The 22,794-nt window shown below is 37.2% G+C and overlaps 1 protein-coding gene across 6 annotated transcripts in view; it reads right to left on the bottom strand.

Annotated features, from left to right (window-relative positions):
- The window catches only part of PALS2 (protein associated with LIN7 2, MAGUK p55 family member), a 111,411-nt gene that overhangs the window by 72,055 nt on the left and 16,562 nt on the right, over positions 1-22,794 (bottom strand). The window contains exons 1-2 of one of the 6 annotated variants that reach the window (XM_047849705.1): positions 18,092-18,164; positions 14,454-14,567 (exon numbers count right to left, since the gene is read on the bottom strand). The exons of 3 other annotated variants lie outside the window; for them this stretch is intronic. In XM_047849705.1, coding sequence (XP_047705661.1) covers positions 14,454-14,475 — 22 coding nt within the window. In that variant the 5' untranslated portion in view covers positions 14,476-14,567; positions 18,092-18,164. Of the gene's footprint in view, positions 1-14,453; positions 14,568-18,091; positions 18,180-22,794 lie in introns of those variants that run through there. 2 more of the 6 variants (XM_047849704.1, XM_047849702.1) reach the window with 2 other exon arrangements.

The following is a 22,794-nucleotide window of genomic DNA, read 5'->3' as shown; positions in this document are numbered from 1 at the left end:
CAGGCCATGATCCCGGGGTTGTGGAATCAGGACCGCATTGGGCTCACCACTGACAGCACAGAGCCTGCTTGGGATTCTCTCCCTCTCTCTCTCTCTGCCCCTCCCCAGCTCATGCTCTCTCTCACTCTCAAAATAAACACCAAAAGAAAAAAAAATCAAGAATAGTTTTAAATTATGTGTTGTTATTTATAAACAAAAAATCTGCCTCCTTGAAATTGGCAAAATGTGGTGTCGTTTACAAAGCAGTAACCTTAAAACTACTAACTTTCCACAAATTGTATAATAAACCATAAAGATAGAAATGGTATCTTTCAAAGCTTAGTCTACTTAAAATGGCTTTTTCAGTAATCCTTCTCTATATTTCTAACTTCCTAGAATATAATTCAGTATGTAAGGTAAATATAAAAAATAAATTTACCCACCTATATTCTGTTTCAAAAACTCTTTAGAATTGTTTTATGTAAGCATTTCTAACTAGTTTTAGAACTATAATTAAATGAGCTATCCTTAATAAATTAGGATTAGAGTCTTAAGATAAAAAATCCTTTTGTAACCACACTTGGTGGTATATTCACTCCCATTCAACTCAACAAACTAGATTTCCCATTGAAAAATTGACAGGTAAGGGGTGTTTGGGTGGCTCAGTCGGCTAAGCATCCAACTTTGGTTCAGATCATGATCTTATGGGTCATGAGTTTGAGCTCCACATCAGACTCTGTACTGACAGTGTGGGGCCTGCTTGGGATTCTCTCTCTCTCTCTCTCTCTCTCTCTCTCTCTCTCTCTCCTCTCTCTGGCCCTCCCCCACTCACACTTGTGCGCACTCTCTCTCTCTCTCAAAATAAATAAAAGTTAAAAAAATATGACACGTAAGTTTTCATAACATGTTAAAATTTGTTTCTGTTGTTATATTTTATAGATAAAACAACAATTATTTCAGCAGAACCACCCTGGATAATTTATAGAATTCCTGAAATGAAAAACAGAATCTCCTCCTATGTGCTTTTGGAAAGGTTTAATCAAAATTTTAAAGGAGGTATCTAAAAAGTCATTTGGACTACTTCTCATGTAGTTGCAACAGAGCATCAAAATTCTTTCTAAAAATATATTTCTAAGACAAATTTCTACTGAGGTTTGGACCAAGTCAGGTTTCTTTACAACTAAATTGTGACACAGTATTTCCACACAACTAATTTAACCATCACAGCAGAGTTCATGCAAATCATTAATGTTAAGTCAGTAACAATTGTTTTCCATAAAATGATAATATGCTGTCAATATTTTAGCTCTCAAACTAATATCTTGAAATTCTAATTTAGTTACAGTTATACCAAATCAAAGAAAAAAACTTTGAACGTGCTCAGCTAATTTAATCAAAATTAGCTAAAGGCTTATAGGCTAGGTATGATGTTATATGTTGAAGTGACTACAAACATACTATTTTTGCTCCAAAAACTGAAAACTAGTAGACCAAAATGTGTAAACATGTGTACAAAGCACAATAGTGATAAGAACACTCTGAAGGAATCACAGTTCCGACTCTTGATTTTGGCTCAGGTCATGATCCCAGGGTCATGGGATCAAGCCCCACATTAGGTTCCATGCTGAGCATGGAGCCTGCTTAAGATTTTCTCTCTCTCCCTTCCCCTGCCCCTCTCCCCAACTTGTGCTCTCTCTTTAAACAAACAAACAAACAAACAAACAAACAAAAAATGGGGTGACTGGGTGGCTCAGTCAGTTAAGCATCTGACTTCGGCTCAGGTCACGATCTCACAGTTCATGAGTTCAAGACCCACATCGGGCTCTATGCAGATAGCTCAGAGCCTCGAGCCTGCTTCTGATTCTGTCTCCCTCTCTCTCTCTGCCCTCCCCCACTCATGCTCACTCTCTTTCTCTCTCTCAAAAACAAACATTAATTTTTTAAAATCTATTATCTACCTATCTATTTATCTATATGAAGCTGTATTTCCTAAAGTATTCCTAGAGAAACTCTAAGCTTGAAGTCAACAAAAGCACAGGCACAGTGGAGGGGCAACCATACAGGGTAAATAAGGAATCCCATACACAAGAGCATACATTTTAACCTAAGTACCCACACATTCCTTCACAGAGACAGTGGGTAGGTGTTCTGCATGGGAAGGGTTCCTAACACAAATCTTGGGACCTGAACAAAGAAGCACAGAGGCCAAGGTAAATCTGGTTCTTCATAATGGACACTAAAGAAGAAGGGGTGGAGGCAAGGCTACGATACAGGAGGGAATACACAAATACACAGTGTTTCAGGAAACAGGAAACTATTAGCATTTCAGGAACAAAAAATACTTTTGGCACAGAATTGTTCTCTGCCAAATGCCTATAGTGTTCTACAGTTATGACAACTGAAAGTTCCCCTTACTGCATTTTCTAACACATCTATAGGTGGTACCATCTTCTCCCCTTCTGTTCTTCCAACAGAAAGGCTTGCACTAATATGTTTTATCTCCAGTGTAAATTCTTCCCTCTCAATTTAGCTATCCGAGGGTTCCTAGCTTGCTCACCTGCTCTTTGCCTTCAAATCTCAAGAAGAAGCCTGCCTGAGGCTTGTCACTCAGCCCCTGCTCAAGCCCTCTCATTCCAGAGAGAGCAGGGCAGGTTCAGGGGACAGCCTGTACACTATAGAGGTTATCCTCAGTAGATACATATTCTGGATTAATCAACCTAGTCCTTCATTTATCAATATAAACCAACTGCTAAGATCACCAGACATCTAAAGAAAACATCAGTGACAGTGGACAAAGCTGAACAAACTCAACTAAGGAGAAACAGATGGTGCTGCGAATACAATTTAAAATTTTAATTTTTATTAGCATTCTCAGAGATACATGAGAGACTACTGCATTCATAAAGGAACAGGCAACTAAGAAGGAGAAAATGGGGCATCTAGAGAATAAGAAAAAGTTCCCGGCAATTAAAAATATTGTCAAATTTAGAAAACTCAAACAGTAGACTAAATGATAAGACTGTTAAGGTCAAAAGTGCTAATCTGGAAAATTAAGTGAAGATAAAGTCCTAAATGCAGAAGATGAAAACATGAGAAAAAACACATAAGCAAGTCCAATAGTACCTATCAGGAGTTTCATAAGACAAGATCAAAGACAAGGAAGAGGAAATAGCTGTCAAACAATAGGAAAAAACGTCCCTGAGTTTAAATGACATGCAAACCTTCAGAATGAAAGGCTTTCCAAGAACAGAGCAGATTGTATGAAAAAGATCCAGATCTGGCCACATCTAAGTGACATCTCACAATGCCGAGGATTAAAAATGGGGGGTAAGTGGGTATTTCTCAAAAGAAGAGTTGTATAAAAGGAACAATAATCAGACTTCCATGCCATTTATTACTGGTAATATTGAATGCCAAAAGATAACAGAGTAAGAATGTCAAAGTTTTGATGCAAAATAAGTTTAAAGAAACATTACATACATTCACACACATATATACATAAAATACGTTCATGTATGTGTACATACGTATGTGGTAAAAGTTTAGTTATGTTGAAATATTTAACACAATAATCTCTTCCAAAGAGCTTTCTAGCCTTCTAGACAAAATTTATGCCTGTATTTAAATATATCCTTTATTGATACAAATGTGACTGTTTTATTAATATCTTTGTGATCTTTCCATATTGGAGCTCACCCTTTCCAATATATCTAGTACTTCACTATATAGATGCATCAACATCTATTTAGACTGTCCTCTACTGAAAGATATACAGGTTGCTTCCACTTTCTGCAGTTATCATTTATAATCAGCATCTACAGATCTATATCCATACACATATACGTCTATACATAAATGTATGTACCATAAGTGAGTAAATACTAAGAGTAGAATTGCTAGTTCAGAAGATATGTGATTTTTCAATTGTCAGATATTGTGAAACTGTTTTTTAAACAGGGTCTATCAGTTACATTTCCATCAGGAGATCCTCATTTCATTATCTTTACAATAATAATGAATTGCTTCATAAAGACATATCAATACAAATGCATAGAACTTGTGCAGCAAAAGAAGTGGTTTTAGAGAGAACCAAATTCTGAATTCTAATCTCATTTTTCCTCCAACGTGGCATCAAAATAAACCTAACAGCACCTTTATTTCCTTATCTGTAAAAAATAAATGACAACGATCCAGCTCATATGGTTATTCAACAAAATTAAATGACTCACCTACTAAAAACATGTAAACGCTAAATATTCTGCTCAGGCTAATATTCTGTAACTCAGTCTCTTCATCTCTCATTGTGACTATTGCTAATTATTCAAAGTATCAATGAAAAGCAATTCCCAGTAACAGCAATTTAAATATATTTTTTCCTACCTTGAAAACATGGTTTAAAAAAATAGTTGAGGGTTCCCCTAATTGCATTATCTTAACTGACCACTTTGCACCTTGTCATCATCTGATAAATTTAATTCAGAAATGAAAGTGAACTACCATTTGTAAAGAACTTATCAATATTCCTATTATAAATCAAGTGTCTTATAAAAGCGGCTAGTGTAACTTTCTGGCATTCTTAGTTAGAAAAGACTTTTTTCCTCCAAATTTTTATTTAAATTCCAGTTAGTTAACATGCAGTGTAATATTAGTTTCAGGTGTAGAATTTAGTGATTCATCACTTCCATACAACACCCAGTGCTCATCACAAGTGCCCTCCTTGATTTCCATCACCTATTTAACCCATCCTCCAGCCCATCCCCCCTCCAGTGACCAGCAGTTTGTTCTCTATAGTTAAGAGTCTGTTTCTTGGTTTGCCTCTCTATTCCCTACCCACCCCACCCCCCACCACCACCATGGTCACTGGTTTCTTAAATTGCACATGAGTGAAATCATATGGTATTTGTCTTTCTCTGATTGACTTATTTCACTTAGCATAACACTCTCTAGCTCCACCAACACTCTTGCTAGAAACAATTTCCTATTATGGGCAATGCTTTAAGAAAAAAGTCCTCTTCAAAAACAAAAAAGATAAGAAACAGGCAGCATCTAGATATTTTCACTAAATAAGGAATTCTGGACTGATATATCCCCTCCCTACCACCATGCTTAAAACTGTTTTACTTCCTTCTGGTCTTTATAATCTCTGATGAGAAATTCCCATTAATTTAATCATTCATCTATTAGTGGTTTTTGCTTTCAGTATTTTTTTTTTTTTTGTCTTGTTTCCAGCAGTTTGATGATGTGACTGGGCATGTATTTCATAGAACTTATCGATAACTGAGGTTTGTTGAACCTCTTGAGTCTATAGGTTTATGCCTTTCACCAAATTTGGGGAGTTTTCACCAACCATTCAAATAGTTTTTTCTGCACCATATTCTTTCTTCTTTTCTTCTGGGTGTCTGATGAAACAAAATGTTAGATTTTCTGGTATTACCCTACAGATCCCTGAAGCTCTGCTCATTATTTTTTTCAAACTTTTTTCTCTCTTGTTCAGAGGTTGGATAGATTTCTATTGATCTCTAAGTTTACGGATTCTTTGTCATTTCCATTTTGCTATTGTACTTGTCCAATGAGTTGTTATTGTTTTTCAGTTCAAATTTTCCATTGTTTTCTATTTCTTTACTGAGACATTCTATATTTCCATTCGCTTCAAGAGAGCTCACCGTTGTCATAGCATATTTATAATAACTGCTTTAAATCTTTCTCAAATGATTCCCACATCTGTGTCATCTCAGTGTTGTGTCTGTTATCTTTGCACATGTGAGTTGAACATTTTCCTGGTTGTCAACGTGCCAAGTAATTTTGGAATGTATGCTGTATATTTTAACATGAGACTGAATCTTGCTGAAAACTTACGGAGAGTGTTGATATTTTTGTTTTAGCAAGCAATTTAGTCAGTTGAGGGCAGGCCTCAGATTCTGACCTTTTGAGGTACTATGGCCATTTTAGTTTAGTCTTCCATGCTTGTTTATGAATTTAAGTTTTCATTTCTCCCCAGTAAATATCTAGGAGATTGCTGGGTCACATGATCAGTATATTTTTAACATCATCAGAAACTACGAAACTGTTCAAAACTTCCACAATGTTATCTGGATCTGTCCCACATATGCATCATGGGACTTAGGTGGTAGTCTATCAGCGTTTCAGTACTCAACATCTATGTATGCTCTTTAGGGTCGGATTGACCCATGCACAGTTCAAGGGCGAGTCCAGGAGTGCATAAACAACTTTAAGGGGTCCCTTTCTAGGCTACTTCCTCTCCATAAATATGCCTGGTACTTCTAGTTCTCTGGGATGCTCTTTACCAATGCTCCAGCCAAAAATCAGGGGCTCTGTTTAACCTACTCTGCCATGTACTTACTAAAATCACAACTCCTTCAGTAGAAGAGGAAGGTTTCCTTCCTTGGAGTTACTGTCTTCTTGGCTGTTGCAGCTGCTTCAACAGTGCTACCAAAGGATTTCCTGGGGACTGGGGGGCAAGAGAACTCAGAATAAGAAAAAAGAGATTTCTGCACTCTGAGTATCTTGTTCTTTAAGCCAGAACTAGAAGGTTTTGGAAGTTCTCACTGTTCATTCTGATGCCAACTTTTGGGTTTGGGGCTAGTTCAGGAGATACCAAAAGTAAACTCAACATAAATTCAGTGGTATTTAAATACCTGGTTGTCTTCTCAACCTGCCTGGTACTATCGCCCTTTAATCTATAAATAGATACTCCTATATTCAGTTCTGTTTTTATAGATGCATTCACTGGGAGAGACAGGATACAGCATGTTTATTCTACCATACTGGAACCCTTTGTGAGTTATATTTTCCACCTAATTTGGGGTGGTTTGGTGCCTTTATTTCTTCAAAAAGTTTTTTTAATGTTTATTTCTGGGAGAATCTGGGGGGAGGGGCAGAGAGAGAGGGAGACACAGAATCTGAAGCAGGCTCCAGGCTCTGAGCTGTCAGCACAGAGACTGACGAGGGGCTTGAACTCACTGACAATGAGATTATGACCTGAGCCAAAGTCATACACTCAACCAACTGACCCACCCTGGTGCCTCTTTTTCTTTCTTTTAAAGTTTATTTATTTTGAGGGAGAGATAGAGAATGTGGGAGGGGCAGAGAGAGAGAAGGAGAAAGACAGAATCCCAAGCAAGCTCCACACTGCCCGTGCAGAACCTGATGTGGGGCTCAAACTCATGAACCATGAGATCATGACCTGAGCCAAAACCAAGAGTCAGACGCTTAACTGACAGAGCCACCCAAGCACCCCCAAATATTTTTCCTGTCCCTTTCTCCTCTTCCTGTCTGGAAATCACATTACATGCATGTTGAAATGCTTGACATTGTCCCAAAGGTCTCTGAAGCTCTGTTTACTTTTCTTAACATCTTTTTCTCTTTCTCCTTTGGGTTGAATACCTTTTACTTATCTTCATGTTTTTTCTGCTACCTCAAATCTGCTGTTGAGCCCATCTAATTAATTTTTTAATTACTGTACTTTTCAAATCTAAATTCCTATTTGATTCTTATTTTCTAAATTCTCTATTGAGATTATTGAAAATTAACAAACTGTCCTATAATTCTCTGAACCTGTTTAAAATAGCCGATTTGAAGTCTTTGTTAAATCCAACATCAAGCTCAGAGTGCGTTTTCCATTGACTATTTTTCCTGATTATGGGTCATATTTTCCTGGCTTTTCTTTCTTGCCTTTATTTTTCCATGTCCAGAAGTTTCTGCTTGAAAACTGTATCTTTAATATATTACAGTAACTGGGCATTCATTTTATTTTTCAGAGTCGTCGAGTCTTTTTTAACATCTCAAGCCTGTACGATTTCCACCATCTGCCATTTGATTGTATATAGAGTGGGGAATGGATTCAAACCTAGACTCTAGTCTCCCTTGCTTTGAACTTTTTGCCAGACTCCCTCGGTCTCCCCTCCACATATGTAGTTTCCCAGGCAACCAGAGCTATATGGAGAGCTTATCTCAGCCCTTTTGTGGCTCTCTCATTTCTAGGATTTCTCTGGGAAATTTCTATTGGTCCACTGCTCACTCCAAACCATTGTCAGCAAGGCAGCAGGTTTTGTTTGTTTCTAACCAAAGCTACCACTTTTTACCAGCAAAGCCGCAGGTTTCTGTATTCCCTCTTAGTCCCCCATTCCCTAAGTCACATCACCCCCAGTTCTGGAAGCAAAGCTGCTAGTTTTCTGTCAGACCCAATCTGGTAAAGCTTCAGTTCTCACCAAATGAAGGGACAGAGGGGTGCTGGGAAGGTATCTATCTGGGAAGATATCAGGCATGAAGGCCATAGACTCACACTATTCTCACCCCAAGCCCTAACAGTTGTGCAAGATCAATTTTTTAACTGCCTTTGGTCAATTTCCAGTACTCCTAAATGGCTGTTTTTGATGATTTTGTCCAGTTTTGTATTTACTTTTTGCACAGGGGAACTGCCAGCCTCTTCATGCCATTATTATTAGAATTCAAGTAATGTTTTTAATAAAGACTTTCAAAGTTTAAACCTTCACTGTCACAAGTGAAAAAGATAATCATAATTGGTAATGCTGCTTCTAATGAGGCAATTTTTTAGGATGCACATGGTGATATTATTCAAAAACATAGGAAGAAAACAGAAACAACCTTTAATGTTACTTCAGAAGAGAATGGGTAAATATCCATCCTATATGAATAATGTGCAAACATTTAAAAGAACATGGTTTTTCACGTACTAACATGAAAATGCTCTCCAAAACACATTTTTCTGTGGGAAAAAAACAAGTGTGGTATTTATAGAAATGAAGTACACAAAACTGTGTATTTTCCATAGGTACAAATATGTTTATAGGAATAAGTCTGAAAAGATATAAAACAAAGTGTAACAGGTGTTACCCCTTAGGAAAGAGCAGAAAGATTGAAAGAAGGGTTGGTTAAAAGGCTCTCGGCTCTATCTGGTAATAATTAAAATTGTTACAAAATTAACATATTTACATATACATGTTTAAAAAAACAATAACTTAATAGGTTGCTCTAGCTATGAATTGTATATTTGGTAAATCATTATCAAGAGGATTCCTAGAGATTTCCGTACAGACCCATAAGGATTAAAGAAAATCACTTCACCTAATAAAATTAAGTATTACCATCTACAAGATTTTATTAGGGAAAAATGCTTAGCCTCATTCCTCAGGTCATGAATTTGCCAAAGATAATCTCCTTATAGAGAATACTGCATCCCTTAAATATCCTGTTCCTTATGTATTAGTTTGTACTTTTTATCATGGATTTCTTTCTGAGTAAGCCACTTCCGGCTATGTCACACTAAATAATACCTTTTAAAAACTTTAGCAGGTTGGCTTTAAATTAAAAGATTTCTTTAAGGCCTATAGTAAACAATTAGAGTAAATGAAACTCATTAACAAATCCTACAAATCAGATATTTTTCCCATTTTTGCCCTAATCAAAGCCTTTACAGATTTCAAAAAGAAAACGGAGGCTTCAAGACACTGTGGGTATAGATGAAAAAAACTTATCTTTCACTTTTACTCACACACACTGTAGTTCCCACATGTAGCTCTAAGGGTATTTGAGACTGCTAAAAATTAAGTTCTATATTGATTCTTGATAAATATTGATTTATCAAGATATCTTGATATTGATTCTTGATTTATCAGGCCATAGAACTTACTCTCCTATAATATTATATTACTCTCTCACAATTATAAAATGATAAAAAAATCTTTTGTATTTATACTAAGTGACTTGGGAAGAATTTCTTACTATTGTTGCTTTAAACAGTCCTCTTATAAGAGCTCTTTTAGGCTTTTCTAATATAAACATGCACCAACCAAAAGTCATCAAGTGGTATTGGTGGCAGAAGTCTTAACAATGTGTATTCTTGACAACTCCACCACCTTTGAATCTTGCCTAAATAACACTATAGATACAGAGACTATCTTATTTCCATTTCATTTCTAGGTCAGTTGTCCATTGCCTCCCAACCACATTAGTCAATTCAATAAATATCTTTGCATTTTCCCTAAGTTGGTGAATCCCTAACCACCTTATGTGTAGATTATTATCCCTTCCTACATTTTCTAACCCATTTTAGTCTTTTAAAAATGCTGTGGGGGGCTTGGGTGGTTCAGTTGGTTGAGTGTTAGACTCTTGATTTTGGGTCAGGTCCTAATTCCAGGGTTGTGGGATTGAGTCCCATGTAAATTTTCTCTCTCTCTCCCTCTGCCCCTCTCCCCCACTCACGTGCATCATCTCTCTAAAATAAATAAAAAGTAAATAAAATATTTAAATAAATGCTGTAAGCTGGATGGGTTAGGTATTATCTCCACTTTATAAATGAAAAATATAAGCCCCAAAACTAAGTGACATGCCAGAAACAGATCAACAGGAGAAAAAAAATTGAGAGTTCAGTTCAACTGACTGGTCTCAAACCATGCTTAACTTTTGCAGCTGTAATCATAGATTATAAGCAACCTTCCTTGCAAAGAACTGACCATAAGCATAAGGATATGATAAGCTCATTTCTATCACTGAGGGTCTGCATTTTAACAAGTGGCAGGTATGAAGAAAAATCATGCAACAATCTAGTTTGGGTAGTGGAGAGGGCACTGGGTATGACAAAATGGCAGTTTCTAGTTCTAGTCTTGCCATTGTGCAATATGACTTTATTAGGATTTTAGCCCTGAAAGAGTAGACACACAAATTTCCACAGGTCAACATCTCTCAACATTCCTACTGCCATGCCAAGTGTTTGGACATGTTAATGGAATTAGAAATAACCTGCAAAAACTTGGAGGCAGTTACAAAGTTTAGTAAGATGGAAGAAAATGAGTTGCCAGTAATAATGTGCTCAGAAGCAGCAGGTGACGGAAACAAATGCTTGCAAGAACAGTAGATGACTGAAATAAAGGTTAATGGTCAGAAATGGCCATTAAAAACTATTTGCAGTCAAAAGGATCCAGAGATTCTGGATGCTACAATTAACATTGAGTTAAGACACTTATCACCATTCTATTATCTGTCTCCCTGGATTGTAATAGATAAATAGCCACTGAATCAAATGTATTTACTGAAAGAAAAGGATTAAATATAAAACGTCTGCTTTTTTAATTTATTTAATTTTTTTTTCAACGTTTATTTATTTTTGGGACAGAGAGGGACAGAGCATGAATGGGGGAGGGGCAGAGAGAGAGGGAGACACAGAATCGGAAACAGGCTCCAGGCTCTGAGCCATCAGCCCAGAGCCCGACGTGGGGCTCGAACTCACGGACCGCGAGATCGTGACCTGGCTGAAGTCGGACGCTTAACCCACTGCGCCACCCAGGCGCCCCACGTCTGCTTTTTAAAAAAAAAATGCCTCTTTCTTCTCTCATATTCTTCACTTGCAGTAATTTCCTAGGATTAAAGGAAATTATCAAGTGCAAGAAATACTGAAGGAAGAGTGATAATGGTTAAAGATTCAAATTATGTCACTGTACATGACATAATTCCAAAAAGGACTATTATAATAATTAATAATTGAAGCTAAGCTAAGATCCAAAGGGAAAACATACATACATAATTTCTTTTTTTTTAATTTTTTTAAACATTTATTTATTATTAAGAGATGGAGAGAGACAGAGAATGAGCATGGGAGGGGCAGAGAGAGGAGGAGACACAGAATCTGAAGCAGGCTCCAGTCTCAGAGCTGTCAGCACAGAGCCTGGTGCAGGGCTCAAACTCACAAACCACAAGATCATGACCTGGGCTGAAGTCAGTTGCTTAACCGACTGAGCCATCCAGGCGCCCCACATTCATAATTTATTTCCCCAGATTTTTTTTTATTTTTTAAATGTTTATGTATTTTGAGAGAGAGAGAGAGAGAGAGAGAGAGAGAGAGAGAGAGAGAGAGAGAAAGAGAGAGAGAATCCCAAGCAGCCTCGGCACTGTCAGCACGCAGCCCCACACGGGGCTCGAACTCCCAAACCGTGAGATGACTGAGCTTAGATGAAGAGTGGGACACTTAAACCATTAAGTCACCAAGGCGCCCCTCCCCAAATGCTTTAAAATATCTGGTAAAATGAGAGGAAATAATGGTTTTTCAGCATTCACTAGGTGTTTCCTGTGTGCTCCCTATTCTCTTATAACCTCTCAAAGAACAAGAGCATTCTCTTCTACATAGCCCAGTATATTACCTTGTGTACAATAGGTACTCAAAAAATGCTCAACTAATGCTCTGAATTATTTTTCCTTCCATTACCCAGCTTTCAGCCCAAATTGGAGATAAAATTTTGTACAATCAACTGATACATGCCGAAGTAAAATATGAAGTTATTTTGGAATTACCTTGAGTTTGTAATAATACCAGCATGTCAAAGGAGCCAATTCATAGGTCATATTAACACTCAAGAAATCTAAATAAAAGTTCAAATTGAAGCAAAGTGTAGATGACTGCAGTGACTCTTAGAGAAAAAAAATATTTTGGGAGAGAAAGCTGAAGGGTGCTCTTTATCAAAGATCTTCGTACCTAAAGCATAATTAAAAAAACAAAATTAAAGGGCTCCTGGGTGGCTGAGTCAGTTAAGCAGCCGACTTCCATTCAGGTCATGATCTACCAGTTCATGAGTTCAAGCCCTGTGTCAGGCTCTATGCTGACAGCTTAGAGCCTGGAGCCTGCTTCGAATTCTGGGTCTCCCTCTCTCTCTGCCCCTCCCCTGCTCATACTCTGTCTCTCTCTCTCTCTCAAAAATAAACATTAAAAAAAATAAAAAATGAAAATTAAATTAAATTAAGTTAAATTAAATTAAGGGGTACCTGGTGGCTCAGTCAGTTAAGTGTCCAACTCTTAATCTCCGCTCAGGTCATGATCTCATGGTTCATGAGTTTGAGCCCCACTTTGGGCTCTGTGCTGACAGCATGGAGTCTGTTTGGGATTCTCTCTCTTTCCTCTCTCTCTCTCTGCCCCTCCCTTGCTCACGCTCTCATGCTCTCTCTTCTCTCAAAATAAATGAAATGAAATGAAATGAAATGAAATGAAATAAAATAAAATAAAATAAAATAAAATAAAATAAAATAAAATAACGAATGGCTTTTTAGCAGCTCTTCCGTTTGACAGGCTCCAAACTTTCGGTGTGCTTGGATTTGACAAAATCAAGAGTCAAGCTTGAAAGAAAAGTAAACAGAAATACACAAGTAAATAAAAAAAAATTTTTTTTATTCAAGAGGACAAATATCAATATTTTCAGGGAAAGGTAAATTGAACATATCTAATTTTGTTCTCTCCCCTCTAAAATGTAATAAATGTGTATCTATAATTTTATTTTACTTTTAACAGCTTAAGTTTACAAAAATGGAAAGAATGAGAGAAAAGTTGATTTTGGAAGCTATAAAACCTGTGAGCAAAGGAGTGAATGGACTGAGCAATTCCAAAGAGGCTAAAGTTTAAACAAACTATGGGTAAAGCAAAAAAAAAAAAAATCATCTCAATTTTCCAAAGGCCCAGGGATTAGCAGAACAAGGTACCTGAGGTGAGGGGGGCTATAATAAGGAGACTTAGATAATATTCGTTCAGGATTTGTTAGATGATTCATTAATAAACTGTAGCTGCCTTTCTCCATTCCTGAATTTTGTTTTCTTAGAGTTATATTTATTTTCATACACTACTTATCAATAATTCAACTTCACCCTCCTTGCAGGGTGTTTGCCCCTTACCCTCCACCATGGAGGACCAAAAACTAGAGGTTTATTTTCTAGAGACGCTAGGGTAAGAACTGTCTCTGGACAAAGGGGATTGAAATCATATCGAAAACGGAATTACTGAATAATGAAACAACCCCTCCATCTGCTTCTCCCTTTTGACTATCAGAAGACTTTATTTTAGCCTATACTTGACCTTCTAGGCAGATGTGAAGAGTTTTCTCTCAAGATATGACCAACCTAACAGGAAAGACATAGACATCAAGCTCACGTATTAAACCCCCAATCAAGTCATACAATGTCTACAGAGAAGCTCAAAATGCAAAATGTGCTTTATGTTTTTAGTTTTCCACTCTTAACAATGAACCAATAACCTTGGGATATTAGATGCTGAGAAAAGCCTATAACATGAAAGATACAGACCAGAATAAACAATCAAACAGGTAAAGTTGACTTGGAATAATGAAACTATTCAGGGCAAAGAAAATAAACATCATTAACATTTTCAGAGAAAGAAGAGAATATTGCATTCATGAGATCAGAATAAGATTGCTCTAGGAGAGGAACATCCAGAGGAAACAAAAGAACTCTTAGACAACAAAAATGCAAAAGTAGAAATAAAAAATTCAGTAGAAATCATGGAAGATAAATTCAGGGAAAAACCAAAGAAGTAGAAAAGCACAGAGGCAGGAAAAATAGAAGAGAATTACACGACCTGATAGAGGGCATCTAAGAGGAGTTACATAAAGAAGAATAAATTTTCCTCCTGGAGGGGAGGAAAATGTTATTGAAATACTTACTGCTTCTGGTTCTGGAAAACATTATGTTGCTAGACTAAATGGGGCATATAGCTCCCAGTGAAACAGATGAAAATAGACTTATAGCACGAGACATCACTGTGAGATTTCACAACACTAGGGACAAAGGAAAAACAAAAACCACACTGACATGTCAAGAATCAAGAATCAAAGTGCTTTTAAACTTTTCAATAATGACATCTAAAGATAGAAGATAATTAAGTGATGCATTTAAAAACATTTCCATCCTAAAATTCTTTACCTTGACAAACTATCAATCAAGTGTGGGGATAGTTAAAAATTATTTTCAGACTTGCTTATACGGTTTCACAAAATTAATCTGCCACAACACTTTTTCTACGATTTAAAAACAAACAAACAAAGGTGTGCTGCTCTGTAAGCATGAAACAAAGGATCAACATAGAAAAGGAAAGACATTAGATACCAGGAGATACTAGAAGACGCAAACTAGGAGAAAGGCAAAAGTAATTCTCAGGAGAAGATGACAAGTGTGTATCAAGTATAGAGAGTAATGAGTCCATATTCAACAGGTCAGAAGCCTCCAGGAGTGACATCTTCAAGAAAATAAAATTGATAAATTTGAATGAACATACTGAAAGGTGATTTAGAAAACTAGCAGAGATTTGGGGATTGGATTATTGATAAGTAGTATATATACAGAACTAAGCAAATAATAACTTGAATAAAAATATAAGAATGGAGAAAGGTAACTATAGTTTACTAATGGATCAGTTAATAAATCCTGATCTAATAAAAATTACTAATATAATTACACTGGGAGAATTGAGGAATCAAAAGTGTGTATAGACAGAGAGAGTAGGAGGAGAGTGGGAAAGAGCTAAATCCTCATCTTCAATAATGGTTAAAATCAACAAATCAAGAAGCAGCAGCATAAGCATGACATCTTAAAAAATTCAAGTAGTAGCCTCTGGGGAGCAAGAAATAGAGATAAAATTGAGAAGTACTGTCAGTCTTTCATCTATATGTACACTAAAAATTTTAATTTTTAAAAAGTACAAAAAAATACAACTCTCATGTATAAGTCGTAATGCCAGTTTGAGTCCAGAAAAATCAGAGAATTATAACCATTCTTTCAGAGTTAAAAACAAATAGGACTTTTTCTTTGAAGGCGAGGATGACCAAGTTGTCCTTGGAAAATAAGCTTCATTAAATATATTTAACATATTTAAATATATTTTAGTAAAATATTCCACTCAACATAATAAAATAAAACCAACATTTAAAAGCCTACAAAGAATATTTTCAATTTTCAAAAGGTATGAATATTCTTTACATCTGTAAGTATAAAGATTTAACCTAAATAAAAGGGAATTTTTTAGTCAATCTTATTTGACTCATCATAAAACTGCTTCTACTTACTGCCATGTGTATCTAATGTCAACCTAAATCATTTAAAAAAATTTTTTTTTAATGTTTATTTTTGAGAGAGAGCGAGCGAGCGAGAGGGAGCAGGGGAGGGGCAGAAAGAGGGAGACACAGAATCCGAAGCAGGCTCCAGGCTCTGAGCTGTCAGCACAGAGCCTGACGCAGGGCTCAAACGAACCAAATGCAAGATCATGACCTGAGCCAAAATCGAGCGCTTAACTGACTGAGCCACCCAGGTGCCCCTCAAATCATTTTCTTTAACTTGTATCTACCAATTCCACTCTAACAAAAAACTGGGACTTAAAAATCATTGACCTGTACTCAAATACAATTCAGATTATAATATTATAATAAAATGACACAGATCTCTCTATGCAAAGATATTTTACAAGCTACTAGAATTAGCCATCAATTTGGAGTATTTTTGTGTCTTAGCACTCTCAGGTTGTGTCCATTTGTACTTACACCAGCCTTTAAAGCACTGAGCAAAACATTACAAGGCACTGCATTAAAGCACAAAACTTTATTTTTGATGGTGGAAAAAAAAGTGGGAAATATTCTCAGATATAATGTCACTCAGTCATGTCCTCTGGGCAGGAATGCTCATGTGAAAAGACAGAGGGACACCAGCTCCCCACATGGGGAGTCCTAGCAACAGGAATGTCAAAACATAGTTCAAATATTAGAAGATTTTTATTTTACAGGTCCAGAAGAAAACCTTGCGTAGCCTTAGCTTTACTATTTAACAAAATTTTAGAAATTTACAAAGTCCAAAGAGGTCCTACCTTGGTAAGAGGAGCAAATTATATCCCATCCAAAATGAAAATATTTTAGGTTGTTACCTCACATTTATTATCTGGAAGACTTTCTGGTTATAAGAAACTTAAAGAACATGCAATATATTCAAAGTGGTGAAAGAGTACTACAAACAGATGAAATAACAATTGAACACTGTTACTATTTAAATCTTATTGTGTATTTCCCTATGGCAAGCATAAACACTGGACACAACTGGATATCCTTACCAGACTTCATTTCTTAGCAGCTAAGGATTGAGCTACATACCATGTTTTGAGAATACTGGTAACAAAATGAACTAAAAATATGGTAATTTAGTCTTTCATAATTTTTTTTAAAGGTTACATAATAGTTTCAAATATTGCAGGATGCTTTACAAGTCCTTTTCTGTAATGATAGTTTTCTGCTTTAACAAAACTTCCCTCATATGCTCTGATTTGATAAAATGCTCTTAATGATGTAGTTTACATTTAGACTTAGTGAAAAGAGTCACCCAGTGTTCTGGCAAGCTTGCCGTCATTCATTTCAAAATAGGTAGCCCTAGACAAAATCATCAGGGTATCAAATTTCTCTTCCTCTCTCTTCACTTCTGATGTCCACAGCTCTTTCCCCCATTTTAGTGTCCTCTTATGTATTCTTCTCCCCAGGTTTTCAAACTTCCCTGCTTCTCCAAAAATCAGCAAGTTCCCAAATACTCCTGCACAATTCCATTATTTTGCCCCTTCTTGGGTTCTCCCATACTCCCATTTCAAACATTCACTACACTAAATTGCCAACAGATGATTTTTTTAGAAGACAAAAGGAAAAAAAAATGGTATCATTTATGATTTATTGAAATTTCCCTCCACTTCTAGAATCAGATATGTCAGCACCATTCTTTCCTTCCTTTTCTCCAAGGTCAGAAGAAAATATGCCCCTCCTCTCCTACAAGGCTGCAATGAATCAAATCCTTCTCGCCCACTGTGGGACCATGAAACAAAGGTCATTTCTCTCCTACACTGTCACTATTTTTTCCTCACTTTACACTTAAACATGTTGTAAATGTGCTAACATCTACCTCATCCTTCAGTAATAATTCTTTTAAATAACTATTTGGAACCCCACTTCCCTCTTCCCTAAATCATACCCTCTCTCTGTCCTTTTCCTACCCCACCAAGCTCCTCTAAAGAGTAGTTCAGTTCTCTACCCTTCCCATCTCAGCCAATGCTTTCTGGCTTCCCCAGCCACTATTCTCTCCAAACTTTGTAAATAAATTTAGGAATGACTTGACTGATAAATCAGTTACATAATCTGTCCTCATCCTGTTTGAGGACAACCATCACTGCTTTTAACGTCCTTCGGGTTTTCATTCTTTTCTTGAGTGATCTCATTCACTTCCAGAACTGTAACTAGTTTCTATATGAACATGATTTTCAAATCTTAGTGACAGCACTCACCTTTCTCTGACTGCCTTAACATACTTTCTTTGGGCATCCCAAAGATGGTGCTTTCAATTTACCATTTTCAAAACTACTCACTCACCTAACTGAGCCTACTCTTCCTACTATATATTCTATCTATTATGACATCACCATCCACCCATTCTCCAAAGCTTAAAATCTCAAAGCCATTGGATTTTCTTTCTTCTCCCTAACTTCTAAATATCTGATTCTCTTTCAAATATTTTTATTCTGCTTCATCAAAGTCTCAAATTCATCATCTTCAAATTTTCCACTCTCAGACCTTTGGTTTAAAGTTTTTATCTTCTTTTGCACAGACTATTTTAAAATTCTCTTAACTAGTCTACCAACCCCCAATCTTTCCCCACCCTGGCCCCTGCTCCAGACTATGTCTAGAAGTATCTGGTTAAAGTGCAGAGCTCATCCAGAGAAAAGCTAGATCTACAGAGATTTATTTTTTTTTCAACGTTTATTTATTTTTGGGACAGAGAGAGACAGAGCATGAACGGGGGAGGGGCAGAGAGAGAGGGAGACAGAATCAGAAACAGGCTCCAGGCTCTGAGCCATCAGCCCAGAGCCTGACGCGGGGCTCGAACTCCCGGACCACGAGATCGTGACCTGGCTGAAGTCGGACGCTTAACCGACTGCGCCACCCAGGCGCCCCCAGAGATTTATTTTTTAAACAGCTCAAGTAAATAGCGCTGTCCCTAATTTACTCTCACAGTGTAGTAGTCCTGTTTTGAATATTTTTACTGACCTCACCACTAATTAACAAAGCAGGTCAAAGTTTCATTACTTATTGTAAAAAAATATGTAGTTGTTATAACTAAACTAGTGGAACTATCTGAAAATGTTTTTATACAATAAGCACTAATAAACCTGAAATATGACTGACTATAGGATCACTGCTCGATCTTATTAAATATGCAAATTTGAATATTTTTTAGTATCTGAAAACTAGGTTATTTTATGGTAATAAATTTCATCGAGTTTTTTTTCAAGATAATACACTTACAAAAATACCTAGAATTCATAACAGAACCAGTAATAAAATGGTTTTTAAATTCAGCCATGACGGAGGTGATTGAAGAAAAGTAATCTTAAGTAATGGACTTAAAACCTGACCTTCTCACAGCTCCACTGCCATCACTACTCTAACCACCATCACCTCTTGCTTATTTACTTCAGCAGCCACTCAACTGGTCACTTACTTTCACTCTAGTTCTCAACAGTATTTTCCAGAGGGGCTAGAAACATTATTTTAAAACATAAAAAAGATTTTGTTATTGTTCTGCCAAAACTGTCCAATGGTTTCTCACTGCACTTATAAAATGCTCTAAATCCTGACCATGGCCTACACCAGCCTTCATGAGTTGGCACTCTGTGTGCCCCGCTGAGTTCACCCTGACAATCTCTCCCCAATCTGCTTATCCTCAGTCGGACTGGCCTGCTTTCTGTACTTCAAACAGGCCTAGTTAATTTCCCATTTCTCATCTTTACCATTTTCTGTTCTCTCTGCTTGAAATGATTCCCAGATAGCCACACATATATCCTTCCTCTCTCATTTGTCTCAGTATGTTACCTCCCCAGAAACAACCTAAACACTCAATCCTAACTAGCCTTTTCCACACACACACACACACACACACACACACACACACACACACACACACATATACACTTAGGCACTCTCCCTCCTACTAGGTTTGTATCCATCAGAGTGCTTATCTGAAGTACCTTTGCTTATTGTCTGTCTCCCTTCACTAAAAATTCAGTCATTTTATCTCCTCTGGCGCTAGGGCAATAACTTGACACACAGTAGGCACTCAGATATTTATCAACCAATTCAGAAATATGTGCTAATGCCGTTCAAAGTTCTATTTCTTGAGTTTCAGACTCCTATCTCCTTGCCTACCTCTCTGTAAAGATGTTCTATGAGTACTATAAACTCAATGTACCCATGTATTGCATTACTTCCTAAATCTGGTTTGCTTCCTATATTTCCTATCTCAGGTAATGGCACCCAGGTACACCTTGTCAATCTCCTTTATTGTCTCTAGCTAACCTGCTGCCAAGACCTTTCAGTGTAGTATCTTTCATATATATCCCTTTATCTCCACAGTCACTGCCTTAGTTCATTCTCTCATCTCTCACCTTAACTTCCACAACATTCTATTTATTTTCCTTCATCTATCCCCCATATCACCATTAGAGTGAGCTTTCCAAAAATATAAATATATGGGGCACCTGGGTGACTCAGCTGGGCGAGTGTTCAACTCTTGGTTTCAGCTCAGGTCATGATCTCACGGTTTGTGGGTTCAAGCCCCTCTTTGGGGCCTGCTTGGGATTCTCTATCTCCCTCCCTCTGCTCCTCCCCCATTCACGTTCCCCCCCCCCCCCGAAAATAAATAAATTTTAAAAAATACAAATATGACCACGTTTATCCCCAGGTTAATATCACTCACTGCTTCCCTATCATCTATAAAATACAAATTCCTTAACATGGCACAAAGCCCTCACATTTTCCCCTGTAACTGTTCAAACATGCTCTCCTGCTCCCCCTTGGAGGGGCCCTTTTAATTCTGGCCACGCTAGGCCATTTGCTAGTCCCTAAATCCACTGCTTCATTTTGCTGTAACTTCATCTTAATTGTCTCAAATGGAGCCTTTTCTGACCCATCCTAGCAGATTTAGAATTACAACACTTACTGTATAAGTATAGTCAATCCTCATTATTCATGAATTCTGTATTTATGAATTTGCCTATTTGCTGAAATTTATTTTTAACCCTAAAATCAATACTTGGAGTGCTTTTGTGGTTACCTGCAGACAGGCACAGAGGCAAAAAATGTGTCCAGTGTATGCATCCCCAGCATAGGTCCAACAAGGCAACACTCTGCCCTTTTGTTTCAGCTCTCACACTAAAAACAAGGATCCTTTTCACAGTTTATTTAGTGCCATGTTTTTCACATTTTTGTGCTTTTTTTTTTTTTTTGTGGTGATTCTGCTGTCTAAAATGTCCCCCAAGCATAATGCTTAAGTGCTGTTTAGTGTTCCTAAGGACAAGAAGCCTGATGATGTGCCTTGCACAGAAAATACATGTGTTCAATGAGCTTCCTTTAAGCATGAGTTATTGCTGTTGACCATTCAATGTTAATGAATCAACAACCCATGTTAAGGTGTCTTTAAACAAAAAAACACAAATAACACGGTTATGCACTGACTAGTTAATAAAAATGTGATCAGAGGCTCATAAGAATCTAACCCTGAATTTTCCCCTAAAAGCAATGACTATTTTCTAATTCAGTGTTCACAAAGAATTTCTAAAACATAACTACCATGAATAATGAAAATTGACTGTATTTTCATTTACGTGTCTCCACCACAAAATTAGTGGGCTGAGGGCAGAAATGCATCTTACTTATCTTTGAACTCTAATTCTTAGTATTATGCCAGACATACATACTGAAGTTACCATTTATTGCACATAATTTTACAACTATGGTTTCTCATTTTTGTAATGTGGATATGCCGTGTACGTTTAGACATTATGGTAGGATCCTCAACTGTTCCCCAGCCCAGGAAGACCTTGCTCAACTTGGACAGTGAATGGTCTGAACTTTATCTTCCATCCCTGCCCCTTCACCTCTTTTATAACCAAAGATCATGCTCTTCAAGTTCAAACTTAAAAAATCAAAGTTAAATGAAAAGGCATTTATAGAGATTTACTTTTCATCAGTTAGCCCTAATGAGCTTAGATCTAAAAACAGAGAAGCTGCCAGCCAAAATGGAAGACTGAGCACACATGCCCACATTTTCTCCTCCTGAGGTCACAGTGAAATGACAGGAAAAACACTTTTTAAAAAGAATAAAATGCCAAGAAGAGCTTCTGGGTGGCTCAGTTGGTTAAGCATCCCACTTCAGCTCAGGTCATGATCTCACAATTCTTGGGTTCAAGCCCTGCATCGAGCTCTGTGCTGACAGACGGTGTGTCTCCCTCTCTCTCTGCCCCTCCCTCCCTCTCTCTCTCAAAAATGGACATTAAAGAAAAAAAAAAAAAAGAATAAAATGCCAAGAATACTGGAGGTGAGGTGGGAAAGAAATCAAAGAGATTAGCCAAACCAGAAATTTTAGGAAATTCCCGGAAGTTAGAAAACAGATAAATGAGGCCTGGAGGTCCAGCAAAAAATTAGGCTTGATAATCTGAAAATAATTCCTTCATTTACAAAACAGCTAGAAATGCTAAATACCAAAAACATCCTCTCGGATACAAAACAAATCCCCAAGAAAATCTCCATGAGCCCACATGAAGAGGATAAAAGACCGGTTGGCTCCTCTAGGGTTTGCAGATGTTAGTACCTAGAACTTCAGAGGCAGCAGCTTAGGCCTTAGTTTGCTCAAAATGGAGAATTGCATATGAGACCCTCCATATAAGGCTGGGACCTTACAGGGTTAACCCCCACCTTGTAAAAGAGTGGCCTAGCAAAGATGTGCCTGCTGGTCACGAAAGACAATGAGGGCATTAGCTTGTCTTAGCTTGGATTCCATATTAGGGGAAAATATTGCCTGAGAATTTGTAACCACAGCCTACTCTCAAGGATTCAGGGTTCCAATACACCTACCAAGTTCAGAAAACCATGAGCAGAGAATTTACAAAGATGCCAAAGAAAAGCCTTAGCAAATCTTCCTTGGAGGAATGTG

This window comes from Prionailurus viverrinus, chromosome A2 (assembly GCF_022837055.1).
Source record: "Prionailurus viverrinus isolate Anna chromosome A2, UM_Priviv_1.0, whole genome shotgun sequence".
NCBI classification, from domain to species: Eukaryota; Metazoa; Chordata; class Mammalia; order Carnivora; family Felidae; genus Prionailurus; species Prionailurus viverrinus.
Note: the sequence above shows the minus strand (reverse complement) of the source record. Positions and strands in the feature narration are given on the sequence as shown.